At 41.1% G+C, this 18,414-nt stretch overlaps 1 protein-coding gene across 10 annotated transcripts in view; it reads right to left on the reverse strand.

The window, feature by feature from the left end:
* GRM8 (glutamate metabotropic receptor 8) overlaps nucleotides 1-18,414 on the reverse strand; it is a 913,479-nt gene that overhangs the window by 504,026 nt on the left and 391,039 nt on the right. For all 10 annotated transcript variants that reach the window (XM_051849760.2, XM_008258244.4, XM_008258240.4 and 7 more), the window contains 3 exons: nucleotides 10,062-10,197; nucleotides 9,478-9,632; nucleotides 7,823-7,960 (listed from right to left, as the gene is read on the reverse strand). In XM_051849760.2, the coding sequence (XP_051705720.1) occupies nucleotides 7,823-7,960; nucleotides 9,478-9,632; nucleotides 10,062-10,197 (429 nt within the window). The remainder of the gene's footprint in view (nucleotides 1-7,822; nucleotides 7,961-9,477; nucleotides 9,633-10,061; nucleotides 10,198-18,414) is intronic.

Consider the following 18,414-nt stretch of genomic DNA (forward strand, 5'->3'; position numbering starts at 1 on the left):
AATAAGAATGTAAGTGTCAAAGGAAAATTCAAATGCTTGCAAAAGAGACCAGTATTCCAGTTGCAGCTCTGAGATTAACACTGTGATTTTCAACAATCTACTTCTGTTTTCCAGTTTCTACACCTAGAAAATGAGAGAATAATTTTGATTTTACATCCCAGCTCTTCTCCCTGATACCTAGTATGTCTGATGTCAATACCCGTTTTTGGCATTTTAGGTACATTTATTGAAATTCAATGTAGTATCTTAGAAGTGGTATAAATCAGTCATTCTGGGATTTCTGGGATTTTTTTTATGTTTTATTAATTTGAAAGGTAGAGTGCCAGAGATAGAGGGATAGACACAGAGGCAGGACAGACAGATTTTCTAATCTGTGGTTACTCCTCAACTGTCTGAAAGATCCAGGAGCCCAAACTCTACCTGGGTCTTTCATGGAGGTGGCAGGGACCCAACTATCAGAGACATCACTTGCTGCCTCCCAAGATGCACATTACCAGAAAGCTGGATCAGAAGCAGAGACTCGAACCCAGGCACTCCAACATGGGATGCAGGCATCCCACACTGTGTCTCAACTGCTGTACCAAATGCCCATCCCATCTGCTATTTTATTCGCCAAGAACAGGAGCAGAATTGGTCAACGGCCACCTCATATTGCTCATGTAAAAACAGTCTGCCTAACAGTTTTACTCCAGGCACAGAGACAAATGGGCAAGGCAGAACATATTTTAACTCAGGGAAGATTATCTTGATTTCCTTTCATTCTGAATCACCAAATCAAATTGTGTAAATCCATCCCTCTTGCTAACTACTCAGTTCATTCCTATGGTCTCCACGAATGAGGGAAGTGTGACTGGGGAAGCTTCCAGCTTCCGCAGCCTCTCCAAGCAAATCAGAGACTGCAGAGAGGTAGTTACACCTGACAAGTTACCTGGCATTAAAAAATAAACTGACAGGCCTTTCAGGAAGCTAATTATGGAGGCTGCTATTTGGTTCACTGACAGAATTGCTTGTTTGTGGGAAGAAACATATTTGTGCATCGCATTTTCCATTACTGCTATTTCTATCATCATAAATAAGAATCAATAGGCCATTTCATGGAGCATATGCTCCTTGCCATTTAGTATCCGAGTGTCAGCTGTGTGCAGGGTAGGCAGCAGGGCCTGGAGCTCCTGGCTGAAGATGACAACCCTGCTGATCGGGAGAGCACTTCACACACAATGAGACAGTGTGCAGGCACCTTCAAGAAGTCAGTGAAAATGGAATGCAACAGTTTATTTTGGTGAAAAAAATTTTTGCAATCCATGCAGTTTTCTCAAAAGGTACATTTTAAAAACTCTTTTGGAAGACCACACATATACATGGATTTCAACATATTTTTGCAGCAAAATGAACTTCCTTTAATTTTATTTCCCATGAAACTTTTGAAGTGCTCTCATGTCATCTTTGTGAACTCTGAAAGCACACAGAAGGTTTGTTAAAATAACTCTTAAAATATTTATTTGAGAAGTAGAGTGCCAGAGACAGACAGACAGATACAGCAGGTTCTTCTATCCTGTGTTTACTCCTCAACTGTCTGAAAGAGCCCATGAGTGGGCCAGGCCAAGCCAGAAACCCAGAACTCCACCTGAGACTCCCACATGGGTGGCAGGGAACCACGTGCTAGAGTCATCACCTGCTGCCCCCCAGGATGTACATTACCAGAAGGCTGGATCAGAAGCAGGGCAGAGACTCGAACCCAGAGGGTGGGTATTTGTCATATGGTTAAGACAACGCTTAATGTGCCTATTTCCTCTATCAGAGCACCAGGGTCCAAATTCCAGTCCCAATCCTGACTCCAGCTTCCTGCTAATGCAGACCCAGGGAGGCTATGTTGATAGCTCAAGTAGTTGAGTCTCTGCCACCCTTGTGGAAGACCTGGATTGCATAACCAGGTTGGTTATTAAATGGTATATGGAAACAATTTGCTTATTGGTTTACACAAAGCGTGTTGTTTTGATAGGATCAGAGCTATTTAAAAATCATGGTGGAGAAATGAAGGCAGAGACATTGTGAGTTCAGAAAAGCAGTCTGCCTTTGATGAGCAAATAGCTCATGTACACATACTATACCAAGGTCCCTGCAACCTTGAGTATTGGGTCCTCCCCATAGAAGACAAGAAATCAGAACGGCAGTCATTAGGAAAGTCAAGTATAAGCTCCAAAAGGAAAACCCCACCGCCAGTGCGTCCTGCTGGACAGAACAATGTCAAGTAGAGATGGAACAGAGAAAAGAGAGGAAAGGAAGACACATGGTGATGAGAGGACACAGAGAGCAGCCAAGGCAGAGCGTGAGTGCGGAGATAGGTTGTGAAAAATGCATAAAGACAGAGGAGAGGAGGAAGTCCCGGCACTCCAGGGGATCTGCAGGGTGTCTGAGTTTGGGAATAGAAAGGCTTTAAGGCTGAAAGTAGAATGAGAGAGGGAGAGAGAGAGGGAGAGGTCAGATAAATGTCTACCAAATAACAGCCATCACCACTGATAACAAGTATAAAAGAGTCCTTTATTCTTCTTGAGAAAGACAAAAAGAATTTTAAGTAGGATTAAGTAGTAGCAGCTTTCAGAACTCAGCAGCTCTCAAAGGCAATAATAACTACATTAACAGCTAAGTGTATGGTAAGAATCACCTCACTCGGAATGTGGCCAGCAAACCTTAGCAGCAGCAGCACGTCTACCTGAAAGCTCTCCCAAGATTCTAGGGGAAGAATTTCAGAATAGTGTCTGAACTGACTTAATTTTAAAAAGAGGATGTCCCTCACTGCTTTGAGATGTTCTGTCTCCTGAAAATTAATAGGACAGAAGCCCCAACCTGTTGGGAAGCACTCTCTTACCCATGTAAATATATTGTCAATATCACTGCCAATGCAAACAAATACTTATGTCCACAGATTACAACACCATATGGGAAACTGCACTCCACACAATCATATACCCCACACACAATGGTTTACAGGCAGAAAACAGTACCTTACAGGTATCCTGCTTTCAGAGATCCTACACTTTTTTTTTTTCCCCGACTCATCATAGGTGGTTACAATGTGAACTTTTAAGGGTCAAATTTTCAAGGCTTTCTCAAACTCTGGAAACCTCTACTCTTGAATTTCCTGCTAAGTTTTCCTCTTAAGTTTACTTGATCATAAACATGCTACCTTTTTCTCTAAAACAGAGGTGAAATCTGAGTATCCTTGTTAATTTGAGGCACAAGTATCTTATCCCATTACCTAGCAACTTCCAGAAGTTCTGGTTTATTGAAAAAAATAAGGGAGAACATTTCATTATCTATTTGTTTCCTACCCAGAGACAAGTTATTTTGGTATTACCCACACTGGAATTTGCATGAAAATCTGTTTTCTGACCCAGTTCCCTAAGGGTGCATTTGCCCTAGCACTTGGAGTAAATACTATTTTCATTGCACTAGAAATAGTTCTAATTGGACAAATTGTTACCATTACAGCAGCACCCAAATAAAGCAAAGGAATCTGAAGCTACCAAATCTGGATTCTACAGCAAGCCAGTGCAGTGTTTATGCCTGAAATAAGTATCCTGTATAAGCCTCTTATACCATCCACAGATGCTAAAGGGACAATAACACACATTAACATACTTAGAAAATATGAGTTTAGAAAAACTAGCCTGAAAAGAGTCTGCCCAAAAGTTATATGATCAGTTAATAACTAATATCCTACCAGTTTTATTATATATTTCATATTTACTATAGATAATTTTTAGCTGATAATGTTTCATTGATATAACCTAAACTCAACAACTTTGAATTTTCAGAGGACCAAACAATTAACATTCTAAACTCTGAATTAAACCCCATATAAAATATATCTCAGTGGAAACCTTAAGTTCCTCTGTGTATAAACTCTCAAAACTTCCTATAACCTGGCCTCTCTTTCCCATTATTCCTTCACATGGACCCTCTTCTCCCAAAGCCGGGCCTCTTCCAGTTGTTCACGCTTCCATGCCACACCCTGCTCTGTGCCTTTGTTCTGATATCCTTTCTTTTCTCCAATCTTAGATGTTCTCTCCCAAATGCCTCGTTATCAAATACCTCCTCCACAAAGCTCTGGATTTTACAACTCGAACTTAAAGCCATTCATCTTCTGAAACACTACACTGCGTGTGTCCAAATTTAGCATTTCATCATGGAAATTCACCCTCTGATTATATCTATGTTTGTGTGTGTCTTTTCCCCCCAGCGAACTTGCATTATCTAAAAGCAGCACGGCTCTCAAGTCCTCAATGTAAGGCTTCTGTTGAGATTCCACTCCTGGTTTAACCTCTCTTCTCCAGTTATTCCTTCCCTTTGAACAGAACACAAGCTAAAACGTGCCCTGGCCTAAAGGATTATTCTCCTCTCCTGATTCTTTCTCAGGCTCTGCGACTACACCTACTTTCTTTCTTTGCCAAATATCTTGAACATTACCCTGTCCTCCATTTCCTCTATTCTGTTCTCCCTCAAGCCCCTGAGGTTGGGTCACAATCATACTGCTTTTCCCTCTGCCACACCCCACCAGGGCACACCCCCACATCTCTCTTTGACCCCCTTTTCCTAGTCCACCATTCTCAGTTTCCCTTCGAGTCTTCTGTCATCACTCCTCATCTTTTCTCACTCTCTTAAGGCAGTGGTCCCTCTGTCCTTGCCTTCACCTTCCAAGTCTCTGACTCCATCATTTGAAATTTTACTGAACTCTGTGGGGTTCCAACCTTATGCTGCCACCTGCTGGGCAGGTCCATGGGGCCATCTCAGAACTGAATTCAAGCTAGTTCCCAAACACCCACCTCTGCTGTTCTCTGTTAAGTAAGTTTATCACCGCTATCCTAGACCCCCTGCCACGCATTTAACATTCAGAATCTCCATCATTTACCACCCCTTCTGCAGGGTTACTCACTCAACAGCTACTACAAACACAACCTGCTGGAGTATCTATGCTGTGCACCCTACCCATACCTTGCTCCCACCTATTTAGACCAAGACTGCTCTCCAGCAGGACTACTAGATAAGTCCCGACCAGCCTCTGTCTCTCCCTTGAACTCCAATACCCCTCACACATTGGCCACAGTATCTTCTGGAAATAGGTATCTCACCAACTGACTAGAGGAAATAAGTCATTCTGTCCCAGTTAGTATAAAGCCCTTATTCCTCAACTCCAGAACTCCTGAAACAACTCAAGACTGTGCATCCCTTGAATCCAACATATTTCTGTAGCCTTATCTGCAATTGATCTTTCTCGCAATCATGAGACTCCCACTCCAGGCTCCCTGAAGTTTTTTTCCTCCCATTCTGGTCCTCCGTCCTCAAAAGTGTTATATCTTTCCATGGCTGAAAACTTGTCATTCAAGTCTCATGTCAAACATCATGTCATCAGCAAAGCATGCCTGGACAACACACTCAACTGCTGCTCTCCCTCCTAATACTGCTCTTAACACATACTCTGTATGTTTCTCCTAAGCACACCTCAGCATCTGAAAGTTTCTGTACATTTATATGCCTATATATTTAGTGCCTGTCCCTTGACACTAGAATGCCAGTCCTTTCAATATGGCCATGTCTCTCACCACTCACTCCAGCTTCTGGAATGGCATCTGACACAGAAAGCCGTAAGTCTGTGCCACAGAGTGATACCTGTTTTCACACCCTCATCTTCTCTGTTGCTTGATCTACCCTAGCATTTATCATATTGCATCTTCTATTTTTAAAAATGTATGGCCTATTTTATAAAGGAAGTAAGGTAGAGCAAAAGGAAAGCAAATCAAAATATGGGAGGAGGAGCAGGCAAGGGATTGATCGGTTTATAATACTCACGTTCACTTTTTGTAGTTTTCGGGATAGAGGATGTATATATCTTTGTTAAAATTCTCTATTGTTTTATATTTTTGACCCTGGTATATCAGTATTCTCTAAATTCCAGTTTTCATGCTTTGCTCCCAATATATACCAAAAATGGATATTTATATTAACCTCGTATCTGATACCTTGTTAAATTTACTATTTGATCATTTGATCATTTTTGCTTCTTTTTTTATTTAGTAAATATAAATTTCCAAAGTACTCTTTATGGATTACAATAGCTCCCCCCCATAATTTCCCTCCCACTTGCACCCCTCCCATCTCCCGCTCCCTCTCCCATTCCATTCACATCAAGATTCATTTTCAATTATCTTTATATACAGAAGATCAATTCAGTATATAGTAAGTAAAGGTTTCATCAGTTTGCACCCACACAGAAACACAAAGTGTAAAATACTGTTTCAATACTAGTTATAGCATTACTTCACATTGGACAACACATTAAGGACAGATCCTACATGAGGAATAAGTACACAGTGACTCCTGTTGTTGACTTAACAAGTTGACACTCTTGTTTATGGCGTCAGTAATCTCCTCAGGCTCTAGTCATGAGTTGCCAAGGCTATGGAAGCCTTTTGGGTTCACCGACTTCTATCTTATTCTGACAGGGTCATAGTCAAAGTGGAAGTTCTCTCCTCCCTTCAGAGAAAGGTACCTCCTTCTTTGATGGCCCCGTGCTTTCCACTGGGATCTCACTCACAGAGATCTTTCATATAGGGCTTCTTCTTTTTTTTTTTTTTCCTTCCCAGAGTGTCTTGGCTTTCCATGCCTAAAATACTCTCATGGGCTCTTCAGCCAGATCCAAATGCCTTAAGGGCTGATTCTGAGGCCAGAGTGCTGTTTAGGACATCTGCCATTCTATGAGTCTGCTGTGTATCCCGCTTCCCATTCTCTCCCTTTTTGATTCTATCAGTTAATATTAGCAGACACTAGTCGTGTTTGTGTGATTGCTTTGACTCTTAGACCTATCAGTGTGATCAACTGTGAACTGAAATTGATCACTGGGACTAGTGAGATGGCATTGGTACATGCCACCTTGATGGGATTGTAGTGGAATCCCCTGACACATTTCTAACTCCACTATTTGGGGCAAGTCCGCTTGAGCATGTCCCAAATTGTACATCTCCTCCCTCTCTTATTCCCACTCTTATATTTAACAGGGATCACTTTTCAATTAAAATTTAGACACCTAAGAATAATTGTGTGTTAATTACAGAGTTCAACCAATAGTACTAGAACAAAACAAAGAGAAAATACTAAAATGGATAAAGTATTACATTGTACATCAACAGTCAGGTCAAGAGCTGATCAAGTCACTGTTTCTCATAGTGATCCTAACTTTTTTAAATACCATAATTGTTTCTATGTACACAATCATGTTACTTTCAAATAAGATTTTTTTTCTCACATTCAAAAGTACACATTCAATAGCCTTATTATAAGTACAAGCTATAGAAAGTAAAGCATCAAAAACCATAACTGCTTCAGGACAGCCACTTCACTAGGATGGAAAATAAAATTATTGCAGAGGGCATGAATTGAAGTTGAAAAACAGTATCTTAAAGCAACTTAAGATCTGCCATCCTCACTATATTTTAAACTCCTGGAGAGCAAGACCACATCTTGTTTACCCCATCAAAACTAAGAGAATGCTTATCCCAAAGTAGATACTCAATAAGTGTTACTCATATGGAATTGAAGTAGCCCAGAGCTGGACATATGGTGTACATTCAATACATATTTGTTGATAAACTCTGAGAACCAATGAGCAAACTTAAGTTCATTGAAAGATCAGTGTATTCTCAGCTGTGCTGAGAAAGTGTGGCAAGAGACACCAAGAAAATAAAAAGAGAGTTGTATCATTATTCAGATAGAAAAAGTTAATGTAATGCTATGACAGGTGCACCACGAAAAATGTTTAAGTGAATACCTGTGCATTTCTTTATATGACTGTTCCTTTTTCCATGGGATCCTAACTTGCATCCAAAATTCTCCTCCCAAAATTCTGCAAACCACACATTTCTTCTGTTATTGGCAAGAGTTCGGCTTCTAAAGTATCGATCAAATCCTATTTTAAAGAAAAAATATTGCTTTAATATCCTTCAGAATCAAAATTGAGTGTGACCATCACTTTTGAGTAGATATTATATTGTAATCATTGCATAAAAACTCTATATAAGTAGATGATAAATGAAGGAGAGCCTGTCACTCAGAAATAAAGATTCCCTAGAGCAAAAGCTGGGGAAGAGTGGTGGATGGTGTCGCTACCCCCTCCACCTACTGCCTGCCTCTAGGGATGAACGCATTGGTGCCATCATTACAACATCTCCTACTCTACAGCACCCAGAGCTTCCCACTGACCTCATGCTGAATCCTGAGTATTTGGAATCCGACTCAGCCTTTTTCTATATCCCCTCTCTCTCTCTCTTCTAGAATGAAATAACAGCTTTCCTATGTTTCTTGAAATTTCTCTTCTGTGTGTTACATTTTCAGTTAATTCAATAGGGCAAAATGCTAATACAATCTCATGGAGTCATGGGTAATGACTAAAATGTCAATTTGCCCAGATAAGCACCACATTGAAGGGGGACTGCCTGGAAGTAATGTCACACTCCAAAGGATAATGCTGAAGGTAGGAATTCAGTCATTGCAATGAGCGTTGGAAAAGATACTTGGGAGAAAGACTGTCTTTCCCTAATGATCCAAATCTTTGTATTTATTAATCCAAAGTGTCAGTCCAGCTTTGTATTGATTGCTTATAAATCAAGCCCTTTCTTTCCAAGAATCCTAAACCATCATATCTGCCCAATATATAATAATCAATAAAATAAATAATAAGCAAATTTACAGTGACATTACAGCCATTGTGAAAAGAAAATTGACTACAAGTTTCGGTATTTAAATAATCTAATGATAACAACATATTCTAAAAATACATCTCAAAAACATTAAATATACATTTATATATATTATATATACCGTATGTTATATATACATATCTATTTTACATATATACATATGTTTACATGCATGCATATATATATAATGTGTTGGGTTAGTTACTATTATGACAATTCTGCCATCAGAGCAAAAATTCTATCCAGAATCATCAATAATGGATGCCTTTCATCATGTTCTTTTTTTTTTTTTTTTTTTTTTTTTGACAGGCAGAGTGGACAGTGAGAGAGAGAGACAGAGAGAAAGTTCTTCCTTTGCCGTTGGTTCACCCTCCAATGGCCGCCACGGCCGGCGCGCTGCGACCGGCGCACCGCGCTGATCCAATGGCAGGAGCCAGGAGCCAGGTGCTTTTCCTGGTCTCCCATGGGGTGCAGGGCCCAAGCACCTGGGCCATCCTCCACTGCACTCCCTGGCCACAGCAGAGGGCTGGCCTGGAAGAGGGGCAACCGGGACAGAATCCGGCGCCCCGACCGGGACTAGAACCCGGTGTGCCGGCGCCGCTAGGCGGAGGATTAGCCTAGTGAGCCGCGGCGCCGGCCTTTCATCATGTTCTAATACTCTGTCATTGAGTTTTTGCTGTTGAGTTTTTATTCAACTGGAAACAAATTCTCTTTGGTGCATCCTTACCATCAATTGAGGCTCTTTTGGGCAAGATGGTCACCGCCCCTTCTGCAATCTCCTCCTGCTGATAGACAGGTGCTATTTTGGATCCCCAACTATCTGAGCCAATCCAGAGAAAATGACCACTTTGGTTTAATTTTTTTGCTGCTTCCAATATCCTCCTATTGAAATAAAAACAAATAAAGCATATACATTACCAAGGAACACCACAATTATGAATGCCACAAGACCAGCTTTATGAAGTTTTCTATACTCAGAAGGTCACTGTTATACAATTAGTCAATCATTCTAACAGCCTGAATCTTACTGACTTCTAAAGGAAACACGACAGAGACTTTAACTCCAGCACATGTTAATTAGCCTTGCCCTTAACCCCATTCACATCTTTCTATCATCCTCATTTGTCTCATCTCATTCAGGACCCAGGTTTTACTCTGTAGGTGTTTCAGACTTAGAAACTGCAAGGCTGTCTCAATTACACGCGGAATTTGCAATTCCTGCGAAATCTCCTAAGATTTTTCACTGAACATGAAGTATGTTAAAATGAATGTGGTTCAATCTGATCCTACAGAGAGCCAAGTAACCAGCACCTGATGTCATCCTCATTGGCAAACATGATCACTGCTCGAGCATTAGGTGTTTCCAGCAGGCGTTTGATGATTTTTTCAAACTCCCCAGGTCTTGGTTCACGTGGGATTTTCTGTGACTGAGCAATGCAAACACCACCTATTTTTACGGAAAAAAAAAAGTGATTCAGAAACAGCACTTATTTAATTGAACATTTAATGATATTAACTACTTACAAAAGCACATGATTCAGGATAGGATACTATTTCTCAAAACATTTGTCATTCCCATCTAATTAAAAGAATACCTGTTTGCTTCCATTATAACATATGCACAAGTAAGTGACATCAGTGACTTTAATTAATATTGCCTGGATTTGCTTTTTTCCAAACTTAATCTTAGTATAAAGCAAGGTATATAAATGTATGAGTCACGGAAAGAAGAAGGGCTATTTTGATTTATTTAACACGAACTAAAGGAGAAGTAACCGAATAAAACACAGGAGTATGTCTTTTAGATGAGACCTCTAGTAAGCAGCAAGGTCCTTTCACTACTTTCATTTATCAGTGGACCTTCTTTAAAGTTAATTTCATTTTATAGCTAATAGCATTGCAGCAGGATTCTCATGCATCAACATAACGATGTGTTGTTACGAGACAAGTGGTCTTCAAGATTATCTGAGGCACAGGCACATCCCAAAAATGCCAACCCTCAGTTGACGTATGTCTCTACTTTAGAAATCAGAGTGACAGAAATCCAATCTTACTATCATGGGGGAGGGGGGTTCTTCTTCCGCCTCTCCTCCTAAGACAATGAGGGGCCTCAGAGAAAAGTTTACACTGGATCCCTGCCTCTGGGCTGGGTTAGGAGGCAAAAAAAGATGTTTTCCCAGTTGCAGTGAAACAGACAAGGATCTCTGACATTAGAAGAAAGAGCAATATTAACAATAAGTTCCAATTGCATTATGGTTGTTTGAAACAGTCTTTTTGGAGTCAGCAGAGAATTAAATCACCAGTTCTAGCTTTGCTTCAGTAAGCAAAGGCATTTTTACTCCCAAACAACTGGCAATATATCTGTCACCAAATTACACCTAGATGCCATCGGGGTGGACTCTGGCAATGTCTAAGCCAGGAGAAGCATTCCTGTCTGGGAGATAGGCATTCTAATAAATTATGGAATACAGGATATATTATAAAACTGACAGTATACCACGCAATGGGTGCACAGAGGAAGGAGTAACCTATGTGCTCCAGAGAGCTGGATTTCAAAAGCAAATATGCATCCACCTGGGGAGCAAATAGGGACATTCCTAGGCACATCAAGGGTATGAAGGAACCTAGCTTGACCATGAACTATGTACACACAAACTAGGATTAAGTTTGGAAAGAATGACCAGGTCCAGAATGAGAATGACTTTGTTAGACATGCCAAACTCTACAGTCCAAATGTTCACATGTTGACACCTAATCTGTTGCAAGGGTATCAGGAGGTAAAGTGGTTGGAAGATGATTAGATCATAGGCTGGCACCCTTATGAACAGAATTAGTACCCTTATTTGAAAATGAAAATAGCCCAAGGACGGCCCTCACACTGTCTGCCAGGTAAAGACACAGCATAAAGAAAGCTGGGAACCAAGAGGCAGGCCCTCCTCACCAGAATCCAACCATGCTGTCACCCTAATCTTGGACTTCCAAACTCCAGAACTGTGAAGAATGCATTTTAGTGATTTATAAGCCAACCAGTCTATGGTAATTTGTTACAGCAACTTAGCTGTAACTTACTAGGAAATCAAATAATTTGAATTTTATCCTGAAACAATAGTAACCCATTATAAGTTCCTAAGTAGGAGAATTGCATGATCAGCTTTATGCTTTAGCAATAACACTCAGGTAGACACACAAAGAAGAAAGGTCAGGGAGCCAGAACATGCATCTCCATTGTGTGTGATCAGAACTAACATCTATGGCAGCAATGTGTAACCAGCCTGGGATAAAGGACAGCAGGCTGATTTTTCTTATATTAGGGAACACTCAAAATCATTCCTGCAACAACCTTACAATAGGTTCTTCAGGGGTAGCAATTGCTCGTACTCCACAGGGTCATGCTACTGCCTGTAGTTAGCTAGTCTGCTTTAACAGCTGTGATGATTGCTTCATTCACTCAGTAAATATTTTATTTGTCAAGTCCCGTGTGGGAGCTGTGGACACAATGGTAATAAAACAGACACGGTCTCTGCCTTCAGAAAGTTTATAAATGTGGTGAGCTAAGCCTAACACAAGATATATAATAATATAATTATAAATTATGACAAACCCAATGAGGAAGAGCAAGAAATTTAATTTCTATTTATTTATGTTCACTTTATTATTTTAATGGCAGAGAGGCAGATAGAGATAATCCTTCCATCTAATAGTTGACTCCCCAAATGCCCACATTGGTGGGGCTGGGCCAGTTCTACACTGATCAGGGTCTGCTACCTGAGTGGCAGGGACCTAAGTACCTGAGCCGTCACCTGCCACCTCCCAGATGTGTTAGAAGAAAGATGAATCAGAAGCAAAATAGCCAGAACTCAAATCAGGGACTCTGACAGGGAACCCGGGCATCCCAAGCAGCAATTTAACAGCTGCACCAAAGGCCTGCCCCAGTCATTGAATATAGGGACCAGGGTTGTGGCACAGCAGGTTATGCCACCACTTGCAATGCTTGCACCTCATATTGGAGTGCCGCTTCAAGTTCCAACTATTCTGCTTCTGTTCTAGCTCCCTGCTAATGTGCCTGCAAAGGCAGCAAAAGATGGCCCAAGTACTTGGACCCCTGCTACACTTGTGGGAGACTTGGATGAAGTTCGTGGCTCCTGGTTTCAGCATGGCTCAGCCCCAGCCACTGCAGCTACTTGGGAAGTATAAAAGAAGACAGAAGATCTCTCTCTTGCTCGCTTTAACCTATTCTCCCTCTCTGTAAGTCTGCCTTTCAACTAAATAAAATGTTTTCTAAAAAGTTCATGGAGGGGCTAGCACTGTGGCGTACCAGGTAAAGCCACCACCTGCAGTGCTGCCATCCCATATGGACACCTATGGACACCGGTTAGAGTCCCAGCTGCTCCACTTCCAATCCTCCTCTCTGCTATGGCCTGGGAAAGCAGTAGAAGATGGCTCAGGTCCTTGGGCCCCCACACTCATGCAGGAGACCCAGAGGAAGCTCCTGGCTCCTGGCTCCTGGCTTCGGATCAGCACAGCTCCAGCTGTTTAGGCCAACTGGGGAGTGAACCAGCGGATGGAAGACCTCTTTCTCTTTCTCTGCCTCTCCTTCTCTCTCTGTGTAACTCTTTCAAATAAATAAATATTTCTTAAAAAGTTCATGGAAATGACATTAAGAGATAATCTGTTTAAAAAATTAATTTAGATTGAATGTGTAGAGAAAGTTACCCTGAAGTAGAATAATATAGTTGAGATTAAAAGCATGGGGGAACAGGAGAAAATAGTGTGAGAAGCAGCAGGCAAGAGCCATGGGGTTCATGAATGAGAGGGAGCAGTATGAGACAAGGTAAGAGGCAGGAAAAGGCATTTGGCTCTCCCTGTTGGCCTCTCTAAATTTAATTAATTTTTAAAAGATAAGGAGAGGGACCAAATCATGCAAAGCTCTGCAGGGTTACTGTACAAATCCTTAAAATACTGAACTTCTTCACTAAATGTTTATTTCTCCAATCTGCGTGTCCCATAGAGAGGTATCTAATATGAGCATTGTGTCTGTGGCAACCTGGCAGATGAGGGCTGTTAATGTAAACAGCAGCCAATGGACAAAGAGGAGGAGCCAGTGAGGCCACGTGAGAAGTGACTGTAACAGGCAGTGGGACATGATGACCGAGGCAGTGCTTCTGGTGCTAGAACAGAGTGGACGGAGCTAAGGTAAAGCTTCTGAGTTGGAATGAGTGGGGCTCTGTAATGATTTAACATCTCTAAGGACGCAATGAGAAAGCATGAAGTCTGCCTCCAAGGATTTGACCTTTCTGAGATGTTATGTGTTGATATCGTGAAACAGGCAGGAAGCACAGAAAGATGGGGAGAACAAAGGACAGATACTGATTCAGGTCAGCTGTCTTCAAAGTACCCGTGGAACAGCAAACTGACAATGGGTCTTGGGGCAGAGAGAGAGTAAGAGACACGCAATTACAATCTTGTCAGGTGCTGACGAGACTATCCAAAGTCCCTTTTTATATATTTTTTTAATTTATTTAATTTTATTTGGAAGACTGGCAGAGACACAGAGAGAGGGAGAAATCTTTCATCTGCTGGCTTATTCCAAAAATTTCGCCAACAGCCAGGACAGGGCCAGGTCAAAACCAGGAGCTCCATCTGGGTCCCTCCCCAGGGTGGCAGGGATCTAAGTACATGAATCGTGATCTACTGTCTTCAGGGGTGCCCATTAGCAGGAAGCAGGATTAGAAGTGGAAGAGCCAGGTGTTGGAGCCCACCCTCCATCCAATATGAGATGCAGGCACCCTAAGCAGTCACCTAACAACTGAGGCACATGCCTGCCCCAGTAGTTGATGGGTTTAAGTTCATAAGAAAGTGGTTCAAGGTTCTCTGAAACAAATCACCCACTTTGGAGAGGAGCTGGTGAGTGAGTGATCATCTTTTGAGGAAACTTTTGGAACAAAGTCTAAAGGCAAGTTGAAAACTACATATAACTTATTTGAAAAGGAAAGAAACAAACTGGTAAATGGAAATACCGGCTAACGGCAGAAATGCAACACCAAAACTCTAACAGTCTTTAGGGAACAAAAGCTGTTTCAAAATACAACTGCCCTTTTAATTAAGTTGATTACTCACGCATGCCATTAAGGGCATGTTACATCCGGAGTATCATTCTGAGATGATACCAACTCCACAGCTGGAGAAATGAAGGTCAGAAAAATTTTATTATGACTTCATCAGATGAGGCAAACAAGCAATCCAGACATGTGGCTGAGTCTGAATTCATTGACTGACTTATTCACTAAGGGCCTACTGAGCATTTCTGCTTGTAAAAAGCTGAGTTAGTTTGGTTGGGATTTAATACAATTTAAATCCATCTCCCTTACTTCTGTTTCTTTACCTCACCTTGTATTTGTCAGCCTGGTCAATTTTCAGTTTCCTAGAGAGAGACACTGCACTATTAATTTATTTCAGCTGAACAAATACTTTGAAAGAACCTGTTCCATGTGGCATTTTGCTATGGGTAGCTTAGGATGTTTTATTGAGTTGTAGACTGATTACTTCTCAAGTGATTGGAGTCAGAAGATTAGGATTCTTTCTTGAGCCCCAAAGCTCATTCACTCTTTCTATCTCCACATCAGTCAAAAAGCCAGACAGTTAATCTATTCATAAGTACTCATGCTCCACTATGTTTCAGGAGCTACAGACATCCAAAGACTGCCTGTCCTCAGCAGTATTATAATATAATTGAATGACAAGATGTGCACATAAGAAACGTCAGACAAGAATTTAAGAACAGGTGGCAGTACAACAGCATACGCTATATCAAAACACAGCAACAAATGAAAAACAAGTCATCCCCCAAAATAGCCCCATGACTGCATACGAAGATGATGTCGTTCTATGGTCTTAGAATTTGGTTAAAAAGAAAAAAAGTGAAATTCAGTCAAACATTCAGGCCTAATCAAAAAACTATTTATTACCATAGTGAGCACCTACTGTTTGTCTTTTTATTTCAAGACAGACTGTGTCTTTATTTAAGCTCTGGGGCTGGGTGAAAGAGGAATTTCCCTTCCTCAGAGAATTTGTCCGTTACATCTATTTTTCCGTACCTCAGAAATGACTGATTGTGTACAGTCCAGGAGACACTAGCTTCCCTCTTCTTCAGGTATGCCCAGTTCTTCAGGAAATAAGCTTTACAGCTTAGTGCTTGGTAAAAAATGTACAGAGGCATTTATGCTTGGCATGTTTCTAGAATGTTCTGCCTGCTTTCCTTGCACCTTGTGCAATTTTCTCATTTTGATTATGTAAAATAAAAGATCGTTTGTCTAGTTGGACACTTTCTATACACTCTGTTATTACCAGCGATTGCTGCTTTCCCTTCTTAGTCACTCTATGATATCATCACTACTCCTAATAACAACAGTTAACAATGGAATCACCTCCATGCTTCTGAGGAGCAAACTTAAAGATGGGTATCAACAGCTTGCAAGAGGCTGGAACTGGGGTTCAAGGGCAGATCTATCTGACTGTAAGCATAGACTCTCTCTATCATCTTGCCTATGCATAACTGACTATACCTGTAGCTTAATGGTTTAGGGGCTGCAAATGATCTACAACCAAGACAAGGCAAACTTAAAGACTTGTTTGAGAAACCTGGCAAGTTGTCCTTGTAAATCTAACAGTTCTACATAAATATAGTCCTGGGTATTAGGACTGGGTATTAGGAACTTAAAATTAAGACACTCCGGATTCATATAGATTACAGAACTGACAAACGTCCAGCATACAGCCAGTCAACTCTGAAAAGTTTCCAGTTATTTCAGTAAATGTACATCCTCATGAAAACTTCAAGTCCCTCTTCTTCTACTTTTTTTTTGCAGTAACCATAGCAATTGTCATTTTTTTTGTTACTTATTTTTTTCTTTCAACTACTACTCCTCAATTATTGAACCTTGTCTTTCCCATTTACCACCATTCCCCCAACACCCATCCTCTTGCTTTCTATACACAGACTTTTAGTAAATATTTGTTGAGTGAATAAATGCAAAACTTGTGACAGGCACTGCTGGAATAGGAAATATAATGAGACAGTCCGGCTTTCAAAGACCTCTTAGCCACCTACAGAAACAAAGGCGACATGTAAACCCATGTTTAAAAATAAGTGCTATTTAAAAGAAGCAAAAAAAAAATATGGACAATGATAATTCAGAAGAAGCTGCTCTAACATGGGGCTCTGCCTCCCAAAACAATTCGTCTCAGTGAACCATGAATTAGAATATCTAGAACATCACCTAGGCCTCCATGTATCCATCTGTAAGGAGGTGTTACAATTTATACTTACTGATACAAGAGCAAATCTGTAAAAATGCTATTTCAGTAGTTTCACCTCTTTAGAAACCTGAGACTCATAGGTGATGTCTCAGGCCCAAGAGATGAAAGGGTTTATGTGCTTGTTTGGTAGTGTAGAGAGACAGTGGCGCAGAGAAAAAAACAGACCTGGTGTCACAAGGTCTGAGATGGGTCCTGGGTGACACTGACCAAGTCTCTGCTTTCTCAGTTTCCTCATCTCATACCTGCCTCCCTGGGATGATTTGAGAATCCAACTAAGAAGGGTAAAGACCTTAGCAAATGTAGCTCCTTGTCATCACTGCTAATAGCAAAAATAATCATAAGCAAACAAGTGTGATCACCACACTGCAAGGGGAGATAGTTGATGCTCAGATCTAACACACAGGATTCTCAGCAGGTCACATTCCTGAGCCCTTTCCCATGGTCAAATATCCTAAAATCTGAGAAGTATTATTTGCTCACTTGCAAATGTCCAAAAATAAAATTACTGGATTTCACTCCTCCTGTTTTGTTGATGACCACAATGTGATCAAGGCAAGTTCAAGGTGAAGAATGGGAAAAGTCACTTATATTCTCCTCCTGACCTCCCAATTCCTACTTCCTTTCCAAGTATTTCCATAAGTATTTTAAAGATCTGGGATAAAAAAATAGAACTTAATCCCTTAATAAAAGGGAAGATTACTAAAAAGTATTAATGTATGAAGGATGCCAGCTATTAAGTAACAGTTGTTGTAGAAACAACCACTTGTTTTGTTTCATTTAAATGTTTGCTATTATTAACTAACAGAGTCAAAGAATTGAAATAATACTGTTGCAGGTCGGGCTCCCCAGGAAGGAGTTTTAAATGCATGGACTTGACTTTGGGCATCTACCCGTCCTATGGGGAATTAAGGAGGAAGCAGGATGGGGTAGAGAAGTTCAGCTGGCTGAGGCCCAGCCACAGGCTTCCAGCAGAGTTACGGAAGCCATAACTTCCTGGGAGTTGTGAGGCTAGAATGGCCTTTGGCACTGCTTTGAAACAGGCCACAAATGTCAGACCATTTCCAGTGTGACTGATCCACAGGCTGCCCGGATAGCTGGGCAAGCATTATTTCTGAGTGTGTCTTTCAGAGGGTATCTGGAAGCTATCAGCATTTGAATTGGTGAACTGAATAAACAGATGGTCCTCCCTGATGTAGGCTGGCATCATCCAATCCATCATGGGCTCCTGTAGAACAGAAAGGTTAGTAAGGTTGAGAAATCTTGGCCTGTCTGCAAGAGCTGGAACAATGATCTTCGCCTGCCCTCAGTGCTTCTGGTTCTCACGCCTTTGAACCACACCACTGAGTCT

The sequence above is a fragment of the Oryctolagus cuniculus genome, chromosome 3, assembly GCF_964237555.1.
Source record: "Oryctolagus cuniculus chromosome 3, mOryCun1.1, whole genome shotgun sequence".
In the NCBI taxonomy this organism is placed as follows: Eukaryota; Metazoa; Chordata; class Mammalia; order Lagomorpha; family Leporidae; genus Oryctolagus; species Oryctolagus cuniculus.